Consider the following 15,410-nt stretch of genomic DNA (forward strand, 5'->3'; position numbering starts at 1 on the left):
TTCCGTAGTGATACTGCCTCGGAAACCCAAGGAGGGGTCGCTATGAGTCAGGGCCGACTCAACGGCAAATAACAACAATCTAATCTAACTGATGTCTTTATAAGAAGCATAGAGGCACAGGCACAGGCACAGACACAGAAGGAAAACATCATGTAACAATGAAGGCGGAGATTGGGATGACTTGTCTTTAACCCAGGGAATACCAACAACACCAGAAGCTAAGAGAAAGACCCAGAACAGATTCTGCACTACAACCGCAGAAAGAGCACCGCTCTGCTGACACCTTGCTTTGGATTTCTGGCCTCCAGAACTGGGAGAGAATAAATTTCTGTTGTTTTAAGTCACTCAGTTTGTACTACGTTGTTATGGCAGCCCTAGAAACTAACATAAGCACTGACTCAAAAACATTTATCTTTCATATTCAATACTTCACTCGGTCTTGTTGGTTAAGATACATGCTATTCCAGTAGGTACTAACTTCCTAAAAATGCAAAAGTATAATGCCCTGAAATCAATTTGAAATTAGGACACAGAATGAGCGTTGGAAAGAGGTCACAGGTCACCACAGTCATTTTAGAGAAAAGGAATCAGATTACTGGTCTCACCCAAGTCACACAATCTCTTTGTGACGGAACCAGGACTAGAATCTATGTCTCCTGATGGCCAGTGCAACTCGTTTGCTGCAACGTGAAATGTGTTAATCTTGAGATCAGGCATAGACTGGTACAAAATTCTAAGGCATGAATAGACTGCATGCGTGAGACTCTTAGATTTGCTGTCAGCTAATAATGCCCACAGAAGCTCTGGTGGCACAGTGGTTAAAGCATTCAGCTGCTAACTAAAAGTTCGGCAGCTCACACCCACCAGCTACTCAGCAGAAGAGAGACATGGCAGTTTGCTTCTGTAAAGTTTTACAGCCTTGGAAACCCTATGGCGCTGTTCTATTCTGTCTTACGGGATCATTATGAATTGGAATTGACTTGATGGCACTGGGTTTGGATTTTTTTGGTTAAAGTACCCAGAACACCAAAGGATCTCAGTACATGTGTCTAGACCAACCATGCTCAAAGGGGTATGAATTTGTCCCTCAGGGAACCAATGGTAATGTCTGGCGATATTTTAGTTTGTCATAACTGAGGGCAAGAGGGTGCTACTGGCACCTAGTGGTCAGAGGCCAGGGATGCTGCCAAACCTGCTACAATGCACAGTAAAGCCCCACAATAAGGAATTATCTGACTTAAAATGTCAGTAGTGCTGAGGTTGAAAAACCCTGCTCTAGATGAAGATGGCCTGAAATAAGCAATTTGATATACAGTCATTCTTTTAATACGGAAAATAAACCCTGAGGTAATAGGTTATATTTAAGAAATCTTTAACACCAAGGAGTGTCATGATTCCAAGGCAACAGTCCTTCCCTGTTGAGAAATGCTGGATGGCTTCACTGCTTACCAAATTAATAAAAATTCCTTACCCGGCATTTAAAGTCTCCCACTACGGAGTCCCTATCTACTTCTGATTCTCGCTCTTACCGCTGCCTACCACAGGCCCTATGTTCTTACTAAAATTGACTATTGATGATTCCTCACACACTTTCTATGTGTTCCCTGGCTGAGTATTTTTCTTGCTAATATTCCCTTCTTCTGAAATCCCCTTTTCTGTTTCTGCATATAAATATTCTCCTCATACAGTTCAGGGCTCATTTCTTAATTCCTTCTCTCCTACAAAATTTTCCATTCGAAAGGGATATATTCTCCCACTGAGTAATACTTTATGTGGCAGTTACTCATTTTATGCCTTCTATCATATCCTGAACGTGGCATCAGGACTTGAGGAAGACCCATGAACCACCTGCAACATGCAGATGACACAGCCTTGGCTGCTGAGAGTGAAGGTGACTCACTGATTAAGAGCAAAGACCACAGCCTTCAGTATGGACTACACCTCAACATAAAGAACACAAAACTCCTCACAACTGGACCAATTAGCAACATCACAAAAAATGGAGAAAAGATTGAAGTTGTCAAAGATTTCATTTCACTTTGATACACAATCAGTGCCTATGGAAGCAGCGTCAAGAAATCAAATGAAGGTGCTCTAGTGGTGTAGTGCCTAAGGCACTGGACTGCTAACCAGAAGAAATCAAATGACGTATTGCACTGGGCAAATCTGCTGCAAATGACCTCTTTAATGTATTTAAGAGCAAAGACATCACTTTTGAGATTAAGGTTTGCCTGACCCAAACCATAGTATTTATTTTTAGAAAATTTTTTAAAACTTTTTATTGTGATTTGGGTGAAATTTTACAGAGCAGATTAGTTTTACACTGAACAGTTCATATACACCTTTTGTTTGTGATACTGGCTATATCCCCCAGAGTGTAACATCTCACCTCCCACTTCTTCCTTGTGGTTACCCTTCCCCTGTGTCCTTTTTGCCTAGGCATTCGTGCCTCCCTACGTTTATTGCAGTGCTCAGAAAGGGAACAGAATTGGAGATCCTGTGTAGAGTGGGAGAAGAATGTGGAACAAAACTCAAAATCATAAAAAAGACCAGGACTATTGGTCTGACAGAGAGGGGTAAAACCCCTGAGAGTATGACCCCAAGTCACCCTTTAGGCCTGCAATTTATCTCACTCACAAAGCTTAACTCTCAGTCAAACAAAAACAGACCTATAAGCTGATCACTTGGCACCAGGAAGATACACTCCTTAGCACAATCAACCAGGTGAGATCAGAAGGGAAGGCATGGTATTTTAAACAGCCTCATATGCATGTGAGAGCTGGACAAGGTAAGGAAAACTGCAGGAGAATTGGTACATTTGAATTGTGGTACTGGCAAAGAATACTGAATGTATCATGGACTGCTAGAAGAACAAACATGTGTGTCTTAGGCCAAAATGCTTCTGAGAAGTCAGAATGGTTAGACTTCATCTCCTGTCCTTTGGTCATGTTGTCAGAAGGGACCAGTCCCTTATCATGCTACGTAAACTAGAGGGTCAGCAAACAAAGGGAAGGCTCTCATGAAATGGATTGACACAGTGGCTACAACGATGGGCTCAAGCATGGCAATGACTCTAAAGATGGCGCAAGACCAGGCGTTGTGTCATCCTGTTGTATACAGGGTTGCTACGAGTCAAAACCGATTCAATGGCAGCTAATAGCAACAACATCATTTTCTTTAAGGAGCCCTGGTAGCACAGTGGTTAAAACATTCAGATGATAACTGAAAAATGTGGGTTTGAACCAATCAATCTCTCTGTGAGAAAAAGTTGTGACAGTCTACTTCTGTAAATGATTACAGCCTTGGAAACTCTATGGAGGCAGCTCTGCTCTGTTCTATTGGTTCTCTGAGTTGGAATTGACTCGAGGGCAGTGGATATCATTTTCTTCATCAGACTCAAAACTCCTTGTGGGCAGACCCATGCCTGATTCACGTTTAGCAAAGGGCTTGGCACATTAGGGGTCGTAAACGTTTAATAACTAAAAAATAAATTCTTTTTTGGACAGGAGTGTGCCTTAGTTTAGGTAAAAGGCAATAAAGGCTAAAACAACCATAATAGAAGTGGGGACTAAGAAAACAGGAGGATGAAAGCTATGTTAAGATACTGAATGAATGCATGTTCATCAGACCCAATGCCCATTTAGCAGTATCATGGAACAGATATAACTTCAACCTATGGATTTATGAAGTCATATTCAAAGTCACAAGGGGAAACTTGAATGTTAGTGCCAGCTTTTCAAACTATTGGAGATAGATACCAAACACACACACCCAGTTGCTGAAACTTCTTACATCCTACATCCTTTAGACAGTCATCCAAGAACCTATGTGAGTCTAGACATACACATTATAAGCAATCAGCATTGGCAACAAGCCATAAGATATTGGGTATGACCACATTAAGCTTCCCTGTACCACAGCACAGTTCTGTCTTGCCAGAGCCATCCTCATAATTTAGATCCTTGGTAACTAACTTCACAACTTTAGAGCACACTTCCAATCAGATAAGAAAATAAATAAACAAAAATTAACAAATGTATTGACTATGGATTGGTCTAATGTAGAGATGAAGAATTTCCTTAAACTCACTCTGACTCCACTCAGAATGCATTGCATATATAAGTCATTTTGGTAAGTCTAAATATTTAACTTGTCTATGGCGGGGAGTGATAGAATTGGGAAGAACAACTTATTCATCTCATTAGATTACCTGTTTCAGTGCCTAAACTATCTCATTAATCAAAGGTAATATTTCTTATGCTTTCAGTCAGCTGAAGAATGTGGAAAGGAAAGCAGATGTATTTAAATGTCAGACTCACGGTGAGTTCCTCTTTTGTCTTTGGTCCTTGTTTTTAGTGGAGAAGTAAATCCATGCAAACATGGTATTTCTCTAAACCAAGAGCTCATATAAATGTCCATATTAGGAAATCTTGAACTTAGAATCATTATGCTGAGTCTGACAAGCTTCTGGGCTGCATTTTGTTTGTACTCAAGTTCAGCCGCAGACCTGACAAGGTGAACTTTCAGTAACAGACTGAAAATATTGGCTAAGTAGAAAATCCACCACTGAGGTGTTGCAAAATAATGCTATTAATCAAGGAGCTAGTGGAGTTAGGCTTATTCAACTTTTAAAATCATCTTATTGGTTTCCCAAATGCAACCTTCCAGTCAGTCAGTCAGTCAGTCAATCAGTCAATCAATCAATCATGTTTTAAGGTATCTTGTTACAGGGCAGTTAGTCCCCAACTTACAATGTATTCACTTATGATAAACCACATTTACAACCATCTTTTTTTTTTTTACATCATTAGCAATATATACTACATAGTGTTGCAGCACAGAATTTGCTGATGTTATTATTCTTATGCCAGCACTCAAAAACAAAGATTAGATTTATAAAGACACTGATAATAAAAGGTAATAATGCACTAGAGCTAAAAAAAGAATGACTTACATCAGAACCAACTTATTAGAGAGTCATGGGAAAGGAACCCCATTACAAGGCTGGGACTATGTGTACATCCTTTTGCGAAGTATTACCTATTCCAAACAAGGTAAGTCATGATCCCCTTAAACAGCTACAAATCACTCAGACCTTAACAACAGAATGAGAGGAACGGTGACTGATTACCCTCTGAGTCAGATGGGAGGAGCACAGAAACCACTAGCTGCCCCAGTGACTGTTAAAACCAAGGTGAAACCCAGGAAAGGAGACCAGACAGACACGTCCATGCTGCTCATGAATTACTGTATGTGCCAATCCCATCTAGGACCCAGTATTATGTAGGAGCTTTTGCAATGACTCTGAAGAGGTGTTTTGGTTTCCTACTGCCGCTCTGAAGGAATATACTATGAATGGGATGGACTGAACAAACAGGAGTTTAATACTCTTACAGTTTTGTAGGCTTTAAGTCTGAGTTCAAAGTGCCAGGTTCTAGGGGCTGGGTGAAAGACCCTCGACTTTGGGCTTCAGCTCTGCCTCTTGCTCCCAGCCCACTGAAGCTAGAGGCTTCTCTTCTCTCAGACAGCTCCTGGCTGCTGAGGCTGACAAACCCAAGGTTGACAAGTAGAAAGACACAGTCTCAATAGTACTAAACAACACAGCAGGCCATTGATTCAAGTCCACGGAAGTCCCATGATTGGCAGAGCACGGCAGGCTGCTGCACTACGACTTGGCTACATGTAGGGTTCAAGCATGCCATAAGCTAGAGAACATTCCCAAAGCTGCTTCTTATATACGGGAAGCAGACCATATTCCTAGCACAGGTACTCAGCTGCTTGTGATAAATCCCACCATGGAGCTGACAGCCAGCCTCATCATGGGGAATAACTACCACCAGCTGGCCAGCCACGCAACCAGGCCCAGCCAAGTTGACACACAATTTTCCCTACCACAGGAGGAGCACAGTCATTTTAGTTTGTCACGTTAGACTTGTAGTCTTCTATGGGTTTCCTGCTTCCACCAGACCAAACTAAGTGTTTTTCAAAAACTTACTACTAAAAATGACTCAAATGCTACTAAAGTTATTTGTAGCAAAGAAAGAAGAAGAAGGAAAAAAAAAAAAAATCCTAAGGTTGGTGCAGTATAATGGGCACCACAAAATCTACTCTCGGTTGCCTCACTGATTAATAAAAGTTAATTAACCAAAAAAAAAAAAGTTAATTAACCAGTCTGGGTCCAACACCTCTTTCCACCATAACTCAATAGTAAAACCACAAAATTAACTGAAAGCAGCATATACAAACTCTAGGGATAGGCAGGTTATCTTTTTTCTCATACATGAGGACCAGGATAAAGGATGATGACCCAACAGGAGTCAATGCAGCAATCTGGGACTATCTGCATTCAACCAGTCCAATTCTTGGACTAGATGCTGAGACACAGTTGGCCACAGGGCACTGAGGAAGTGAGCATATAGGAGGAATAACATTCCAAAGCCAAGTGTATTGAATTTGAGGACATGTCTTGCTTTTCATTATCCAAGTTTCTTCTTTCCTTCATAAATACGGACGTACTGAATTATGGGCTTCACAGAAAAATATGTCTAGTCAATAAGCTTGTTTTATAAAGTTATAAATTTTGAAGAAAGCAACTCTAAATAATTCTCACTTGTGAAACAAAGTATGGATCATTTTTAAATACCAAAAACAAAGATTAAGTTTCAAGTTAAAAGATAGACTGACATTGTCAAGGAAGTCTGGTGAACTGGTTAAGGGCCCTTGCTTGAGAATCAAAGGATAGAGATTCTCAGGCTGTCTGGCCCAGGCATGAGACTAGCACGTGACTTTGACCGTACCCATACCCTGGTAGCATTCTGTGTGTCAATATTGACTTGAAACACACACTATAGCATTTCTAAGGTGGCTTAGTGATGCAATGGTTAAGTGCTCGGCTGCTAACGGAGAAGTTAGTGGTTCAAACCCACAAGCTGCTCTGCAGGAGACATGTGGCCAGTCTGCTTCCGTAAAGTTTTACAGCCTTGGAAACCCTACGGAGCAACTATACTCTGACAACAAGAGTCACAATGAGTCATAATTGACTTGATGGCAACAGGTTTATAACATTTTTCTATGTCAACATCTTCATACATAAAATAAACCAAACCAAACTCACTGCTGTGGAGTCGGACCTGACTCATAGTGACCTCTTCCTGGGTTTCCAAGGCAGTATCACTACAGAAGTAGATTACCCAACCTTCCTTCTGAGGAGTGGCTGGTAGGTTTGAACTGCCAGCCTTCTGGTTAGCAGTCAAAAGCCTTAGGCACTACGCTTCCAAAGCTCCTATTCACAAAATAGATTAAAAACTGCAATGATTTTTGTACACAAATGTTCTCTGCAGTACTATTCACAATAGCCAAACAGTGGAAACAACCTAAATGCCTATCAACTGATGAATGGATACATAATATATATAATACAATGGAATACTATTCAGCCAGTAGGAAAAATGAGTTTTGGTACATGCTACCTAATGGATGGAGCTTGAAGACACTGTGCTGAGCAAAATAAGTCAATCACAAAAGACAAACATTGTATGACCTCACCTACATAAAAAGACAAGAAAAGGAAATGTACAGAGACCAAAGTTTATGAGTGGCTACCAAGGGTGGGACGGAGGTAGCAGGGTGAGTTCACAGTGATGGAAAAATTGCATTGATTAAGGGTAGGGTTGAACAACTAGTTATTGTAACTGCTGTATGAAGCTGTATATCTGTAAAAAGTTGAACTAGCAAATGTTGTATGGCAGATATATTTATAGCAATGACCAAAAAGTTATTTAAGTAGCAGCTGCTGAGGCTGTTTATGTACAACCAAATACCTCATGGGATTTGGTTCAGAAGTTTAGGGTCATGATTTCATAAGGCATTTCAGTTAATTGGCCTGATAACGTGTTTAGTGCTTCTGTTCTACCTCTTAGTTCGCTGCATAGTGCTAGGGATTTAAAAACTTTCAAGTAGCTATCCAAGGCATAGCAATTGGTCTTTATTCACCTGGAATAACAGAGGATGAAGGAGAGTCAGGAATAAGAGGACAATTTGGAGTACATGGCTTAATGTCTCCATGAACAATTGCTTCCTTTGGTATGAGACTGGAAGAGCTGGGTGGTGTCTGGCTTTAACTACTCAGCATTATGATCAAAGATTCCTTGGAAGAATTCTGATCAAAAGGGGGAAGGAACAGAACAGAATTTTAATTCTCATGGATTCTAGACTTTCTAGAGCCATAGAGGGTAGATAAACCCCTGGAACTACTGCTCTGAGATAGTCTTTAAACCTTAAACCAAAAATATCCCCGCAGTCTTCTAGGAACTAAATAATAGTTTGGCTTGGCTGGTGAAAAAGGTCTGCCTTGAGCATTGTGCTCTTTGAAGAACTATCTATATGGGATCAGATTGACAGCAGTAGCTCAAAAGATTGGATAGAAACCTTAGTGGGCAGAGAGTTACATTAATCAGGGAGGAATGACCCAGAAAATGGTGGGTGAGAATTATTGCACAACTCCTTGTAGAATGTTACTAAATTATACATGTGGAAATGAATTGGTGCATATTTTGCTGTGTATATGCTCAAGAACAACAAAATAAATTACAAGTTAAAGAAAAAAATAGCAATGATTCTTGTTTTAAAATATCATGATATGTATATGTGTATATGCATGAATGTATGCATGTGTGTGTGTGTGAATACCAAACCAAACTAACTGCCATCGAGTTGATTCTGACTCATAGTGACCCCCATTGGATTTCCAAGGCTGTAAATCTTTACAAAAGCAGCCCACCCCATCTTTCTTCCATGGATCAGCTAGTGGGTATGAACCACTGATCTTCTGATTAGCAGTCAAATACCATAACCACTATACCAGAAGACACACCCCCACACACACAAGAGTGAGGCACATACACACACACATTCTAAAATGTATTATAGGAAATTAAAAGAATTAAGTAATGGAAAAAACTCTAATAAACCATGAACAACACTCATCTAAAATAACTATTACATTTTAAAAGGATTTCTTAGGTATTTACAAACATTTGAACTTACTTTTAATAATATATACAGTATTACAGCCTACCTCAAACATTCCAGTGGTGGCTGTGTAATATTCCATCATAAGGATATATTATATGATATGTAAATATTCTACTATTAGCGTTTCAAGTCACTTCTAGTTTTGTTGAATTTAGGCTATTACACATAGGATGGCCATACGTCTTAGTCTGACCCATGATCGTACTGGTTGCTTAGCCATAATTATTTATAGCATCCCCTTTCACTTATAAAAGTTAACTGCTTTAGATGATTAATTGTATGGTCATATGAATTACAACTAACATTGAGCAACATCTTGGTAACATTTGTCATTGTCCATATCTCAGATTATGTCCTTGGGATCAATGAGAATACATTCCTCCCCGCCACCCAAGTCCTTGCTAAATATGAGAAACTCTTCCTAAAGGGTTGTATTTATTTAAAATAAAATCATGAACTTATTGCCAGTTTTGTGTGTTGTAGTTCTTATTTCTAATTTAGTAGGGGAAACTGATCATTTGTTTTAACTGATATGTGTGAGTCACAGGAGGTCAGCCTCGCCACTGGGTATTTATCATGTACACTTTAGTTTCTGAGTGTTCTTATTTTTAGTCTAGATATTGGCTGGCATTTTAACATTCTTACCGAAATATAATGTTTTTTTTACATTTGCTACAAATATATTTTTCAATGTGCTGTTTGACTTTTAAATTTTACTATATTTTAAAGTTTTACAATGTTTTTTATATTTAAAAGGTATCAATTTTCCTTTATAATTTCTTTGGTTATTTTCTGGGGTTAAAAAATCATTTCCCTTCCTCTCCGTACCCTTAGTGTTTAAGTAAGTAACCAATTTTATTTTTACCTATTTTTTCATACTTTAATGCTTATTATTTACTTTTGATTTTATTTTTAGTGTGTGCTTTGATGTATAAATCTTGACTTTCAAATTGTTAACAGGTTATTCAATAGATAATCCTTTCTTGTTGTATTGTCTTGTACTTGCTTCCTACTTTGTCATATATTAATTAAATTATTATGAACAGAGTCTATTTCAAGTTAACTTTCTATTCCAAAAGAGTGAGTCTTTTATTTTTTAATCAACAGGACTATTATTACAATGACATCTCATATCTTTAATTACTGATGCTTTAGAAATGTATTAAGGACTGTTGCTTCCCTCTCAGAATGTTCTTTAATAACATATTCTATTTATTCCTATATACAAAATTATTTTGGCATGTATCAATAAAATTCCAAAATTTGAAGTTAACTTTAATGCATATATGGATGGCAGGATCACTGGTAACATGTCAAAAGTTAAGCTAACAGTTTTATACTATAAGGTATCATTTTGTCTATAGCTCTTCTACTAAAACTGTGGGCTTCATGAAGACAATGAATGAACCGTCTTTACATTCTCAGCATCTAGAACAAGGTCTAGTACATATTTAATAAATTCAATAAACATTAAATAAGTGCTTGCTCAATTTATGATGGATTGAATTTATAATGACCCTCCATTTAGGGTTACCATTCCTTGCTTCAGATTTTACTAAGCAACTGAGATGATATTTGGTGGGTCTCACTGCCTAATCAGCAACGTACTGGCCCCTGGCTTCAGTTCTCCCCTCCTCGTGTATTAGTTTAATTCTAGTCCCTGAGTTATCTGGGCCAAGGCTGTCTCTTGTACATATGGTACTTGTTTTAATTAGAAAAGGTGACTTTTCTGGGCTCTGAGCCTTGCAGATGCATGGTTTGAAAAGCAGGCAAAGCCTTTCTGTAAATTAGAACAATCTCCTCTCCTGGGCTCATAAAACCCCTCACCAAGTCACAAAATATGGGGAACAGAGTACAGGCTAGACACAGACCTCTATTGGAAGCTCTTATGCAGGGCACAGCCACAAGAGGAAGCCCTGGTCTACCCAAGCCTCTGACCCCTCTGGTCCTGATGTGACATTCCCAAAGGACTCCCAAACCCAAATGGATCCCAGGTTTACCCCATGGTGAAATTTTGGTGCAGATCTCACAATTGACAGAATCTTCCCTGGGTCACCTTTTTAGTGGCATACACTGGCTAGGCATAGCCAGGATGCCTTTAGCAGTTCAACTAGTAGGAAGTCTCTCAGCCAAAGTAAATTTCCATTATTTTGATATACCTGCCATCGCTTTTCTTAACAGATACATTTTCCAGCTATTAAAGCTGTCAGTTTATCAAGTGAGAATGTCAAATGTACAGAAACACCCTTGGCACAGTCAAGCCACTGCATATCTGGTGCCCACCATCCTGACTATCAACAAAAAGCAAATTTAGGTTTAGGGAAATAAGCACATTCCACTCACAAAAGGACAGGCTAAAGTATAAAGTACCGACATGAGTTAAAGACTGACCAAATTTCAGTGTTTTCTCAGACTAGAGTAATTTCTAATGTGTGCCCAGGATTCTGACAAACACTATGAGGGAAACCCTTCAACAACAGCTTCTGCTGGTAGAGCATTGCCAAGACAATGCCCAAGCAATAAAGGCGTTGGGCTACTACTTGCAGGGAATCGTGGTCAAATTTGCACTTAAACTGGAAAAGTAATGTCATTATAGTGGCGCCCCTGGGTAGAATTCAAGGGATCTGCAACCCTGGGTGAAAAGAAAAAATTATATTTTGACTAATCTTTAGCGAAATTCAGAATTTTCTTTCATTGTGAAACAAACCATAGCAGTATCAGTGATACCTATAACTCTGTCACCATACAAATCACAGCTATTTCATATCCATCACAATTTTTACAGACATTTCAAAATATCATTTATTCTCATCACTATTTCAAAATCATGATAGTTATTAGACTTGCCATTTGATCTTATGTAATGCATTACTAAAGAAAAATGTGTATTTCTACATCATTCACAATGTTTTCATAACCATATTTTAATATACTTGGCTTCCCTTTTAATCTTGTGTACTCTTTTTGTAATTAAAAAAAATATTCTAAAAGGTGTCTACAGCCTTCATCAGACTGTCAGAGAGACCCAGGGATAAAAAAGGGCCGAGAACCTCAGTTTTATAGATTACATTTAAGGCTCTAAGGTAAAACAACGGGCAGGTAAAATGTGTTTTACCTCCTACATCTTAAAGTCTTTCTAGAACAATAAAATATTTAACATTTATAATTATCTCAATATCATTTCTCAAAATACCTTGTTATCACTACAATTAAAAATAAACTGCGAAAGAATGAGAACTGAGATAATTACAATGGGAATTCGGAATAACACTATCCACCCATTTCACATGGATTGGAACTGCCTTGTGTCAGGCAGGGCCTTTGGGTTTGTCAGAAACGAAATTCCTTGGCTGAGGACCAGGGCAGCCCCACCTTCATCAAGTTCTGCTCTAGACAAAGTGTTAGAATGACTTTCCATGTACATAAGTAGCCCTGGGTTTAAAACAAATACTTGCTAAGGAAAAGTTCTGCTTTTCAGTCAGAGATTTTTGGAGTCACCAATTCATTTGGTTCTGATCTTTTTTTTTTTAATCTGCTTATTCGCCTATTCATAGCTCAAATTTATTGCTTCAGAACATTACAGCAGATGTTTCTAATATCCCATCTTCTACCAACATGGGAAATCCTGGATTTCTAAAACCCAGAGGGAGTTAATACCATCCCAGACTAAAGGCAAAGACTACAGGAAAAAGTGATATAATATACTGTTAAAGCAGCCTTTAATTTAACATAAATATTTTGAACAAGATCAAAGAAACTACCTAATCCACATTTAATCAAAGTTCAAAGGACTGGTTCCTTATTTTTTTTCTAAATATAGACATGGAAAAGATTTTTCAGAGGAATTTTTAAATTATATTTTTCATTACACTTCTCTACCATGATACAGACTTAACTTGTTCCAATGGCAAAATAACAACTTGCCACAATTGAAAGGTTTTTTACTGAAAAAGTCAGAACATACAGAGAAAAGAAAGGGAAAAATTCAAAGAGGTATACAATGATCATCTCTATGTGGTGGAAAATGAAGAGATACTTGTTTTTCTTTAAAGTGTTACTTTTTTAAAAATAAGTGCAAAAGATACCTTCAAAGAAAAAAAGTGAGCCTTATAATAAAAATAATCACCAGAATAGACTCCTTCAAAATAAATGAACAGCTGTTATGACTACTATTCACATTAACCTTGACTTCTGCCTCTAATGGGTCTACAATCTACTCGAGAAGACATGACGTAGACCAGTGGATTACGTAAAATACAAATAATAAGATCAATACAATTTTTAGACATTGAAGAGAGGAAGAGCTTGAGGGGAGCCTGTGTCATTGGGCATGACCCCAAGGACTGTAAGTTCCATCAAAGCCAGCCCTATGTTTGTTGACTGACTGACTGAATGATTAACGGAGGAGAGAATGTGGCTTTGAAAGACAGGTTTCAAGAAACAACCCACTGCAGCTAGAGCAGAGGAAAATAAAACAGTCAATCAGTTGCTGTTGAGCTCACTGCAACTCATGGTGACTCCCTCCATGTGTGTCAGAGCAGAACTATGACCCTGGTAAGGTTGATGTAATTCTGGGTTAGAATTATACTGTAGATAAGTAAATTTCTCAACTTTTCTAATAGGCAGAATAAAAGTGTGCTCTTGGAAGAGAAATGTAGCAATAATGTGCTAAGATCCAGAAGAGAATGCTGGGAGATAGCATGACCAGTACAAAGACAGCCACAATTCAGCATGAGTTTAAGAAAGCCTGGCCTGGAGAATGGTGGCAGAAATGAACAGGGTAGGAACTCAGCGACGAGGGAAAACGTGTTGGTAGGAAATCACAGAACCTGAAGATGAGGTAAGAGGGAGGGAAAAGAGAGAAGAAAGGGAAGCACTTCAGAGTCTTTTCCACAATTTGGTGCATGGGTGACTGGAAGAATATTTTCACTCTTAAAAGTAATTTGTTGATCCATCCATCCATCGAACATTCATTGGCACTATTGTATAGGGATTTCAACCCTCTAATAAAAGTAGCAACTTTCACTTCTCTGAGCATTTTAATTCCATGTAAACACTCTAGGTCCGGCTGTGTGCCAGAAACTATGCCAGCCCTGGAAACGGGTGATAAGGTAGTCCCTGCTCTGGAGAGAGATGAGAAGGAAGGAGACAAGCCCTGGTAATAAACTGCCCCAATAGCAGTCACTGTCTGTTTTCCTCACTGCTACCCCAAGATTCCCATTTCTCCTAACTCCAAACAAGTTCTGGGCCCTGCACAAATTTAAAGCTGTGGGCTGATCCACTGATCTTGAGTAGCCAATAAAAAGGTAAAACTTACAAACTTTCTGGCTTAAATGGAGTTAATCATATACGTCATTAATTTTTTTTTTTTTTTTTTTTTTTTACAATTCTAGTCTTAAACATTTCATGACACAACACATTCATTTTCTTTGATCCTATTTTGAGTTGAGCATTAAAAACAAACAAAATAAGCTACGAAGCGTTTAGCTGGAAGTTTTTTTTACTACAATGAAGGAAGAGATAGAACATGCAGAATGCTCTACAGAAATCCAAATTATGTCCACAAGTAAACAGTGCAAGACAATGGGCAAGGCTTACAACAGCAGGGGCAGGGCCACTTTATTTGGGGATTTCCACTCACTTTTCTTTAAAATGTTTCCAAAAGAAACCATTCTGTCTTGTCAGTACTTCATCTATGCATTTCACAATCTTCCCCTCCCAAGGAACCATGCAAACACACAACTAGTTACAGGGAGTCACAGTGGAATCCTTCACCTTCACTGCCTGAAACTCATCAGTCTATCAAAGCTGTCAGCAGTGGCTTCAAACAAGAATCTCACTCTTTCCTTTCTGCTCCTGTATATTCTGTGCACTTGGAATTATTCCAAATTCTAAATGGAAATAAAAGGACTCCCTTCGCAAGTTTGCTTTAAGAATCAAGTAATTGTGCTTCTTTACCCAAAGGCAGTGATCCAGTTAATATGCTTGCAAAGATGCAAATTAAAAACTTAAGATCTAATTTCTAAAAATATAAGTGCAAAGAAAGGAACATTTTGATAGCAATAGAAGAAATACTTGGCAAAGTTGGGATTAGCCAGAACATCTCAGAGATGAGAATTTTAAATAAAATATAAAACAGATCTTTAAGCATGAACTCCCACATGTCTTTAGGATTATATGACCATAGGTAGGTTAACTCGACTATTTGTATAGCCCTGGGTAGGGCATTTCATCTCTCTGGTTGTCTTCCTTTTTCAGGAAGACATCATCTCCAACATCCATCACCTATCTGAGATTCTATGTCTCAGAGTTGTTCTTTGAGCTAAAGACCTTTTGGCTTATAAAAAGTTTTACATCTAGCTTAAAATCAACCAAAA

At 38.5% G+C, this 15,410-nt stretch overlaps 1 protein-coding gene across 1 annotated transcript in view; it reads right to left on the reverse strand.

Annotated features, from left to right (window-relative positions):
- The window catches only part of FGD6 (FYVE, RhoGEF and PH domain containing 6), a 173,609-nt gene that overhangs the window by 51,416 nt on the left and 106,783 nt on the right, over window positions 1-15,410 (reverse strand). The window contains exon 9 of the mRNA XM_042781690.1: window positions 5,274-5,304. Within this exon, the coding sequence (XP_042637624.1) occupies window positions 5,274-5,304 (31 nt within the window). The remainder of the gene's footprint in view (window positions 1-5,273; window positions 5,305-15,410) is intronic.

The sequence above is a fragment of the Orycteropus afer genome, unplaced genomic scaffold (genome assembly GCF_000298275.1).
Source record: "Orycteropus afer afer isolate SDZICR_OR568_19922 unplaced genomic scaffold, OryAfe1.0 scaffold00151, whole genome shotgun sequence".
NCBI lineage: Eukaryota > Metazoa > Chordata > Mammalia > Tubulidentata > Orycteropodidae > Orycteropus > Orycteropus afer.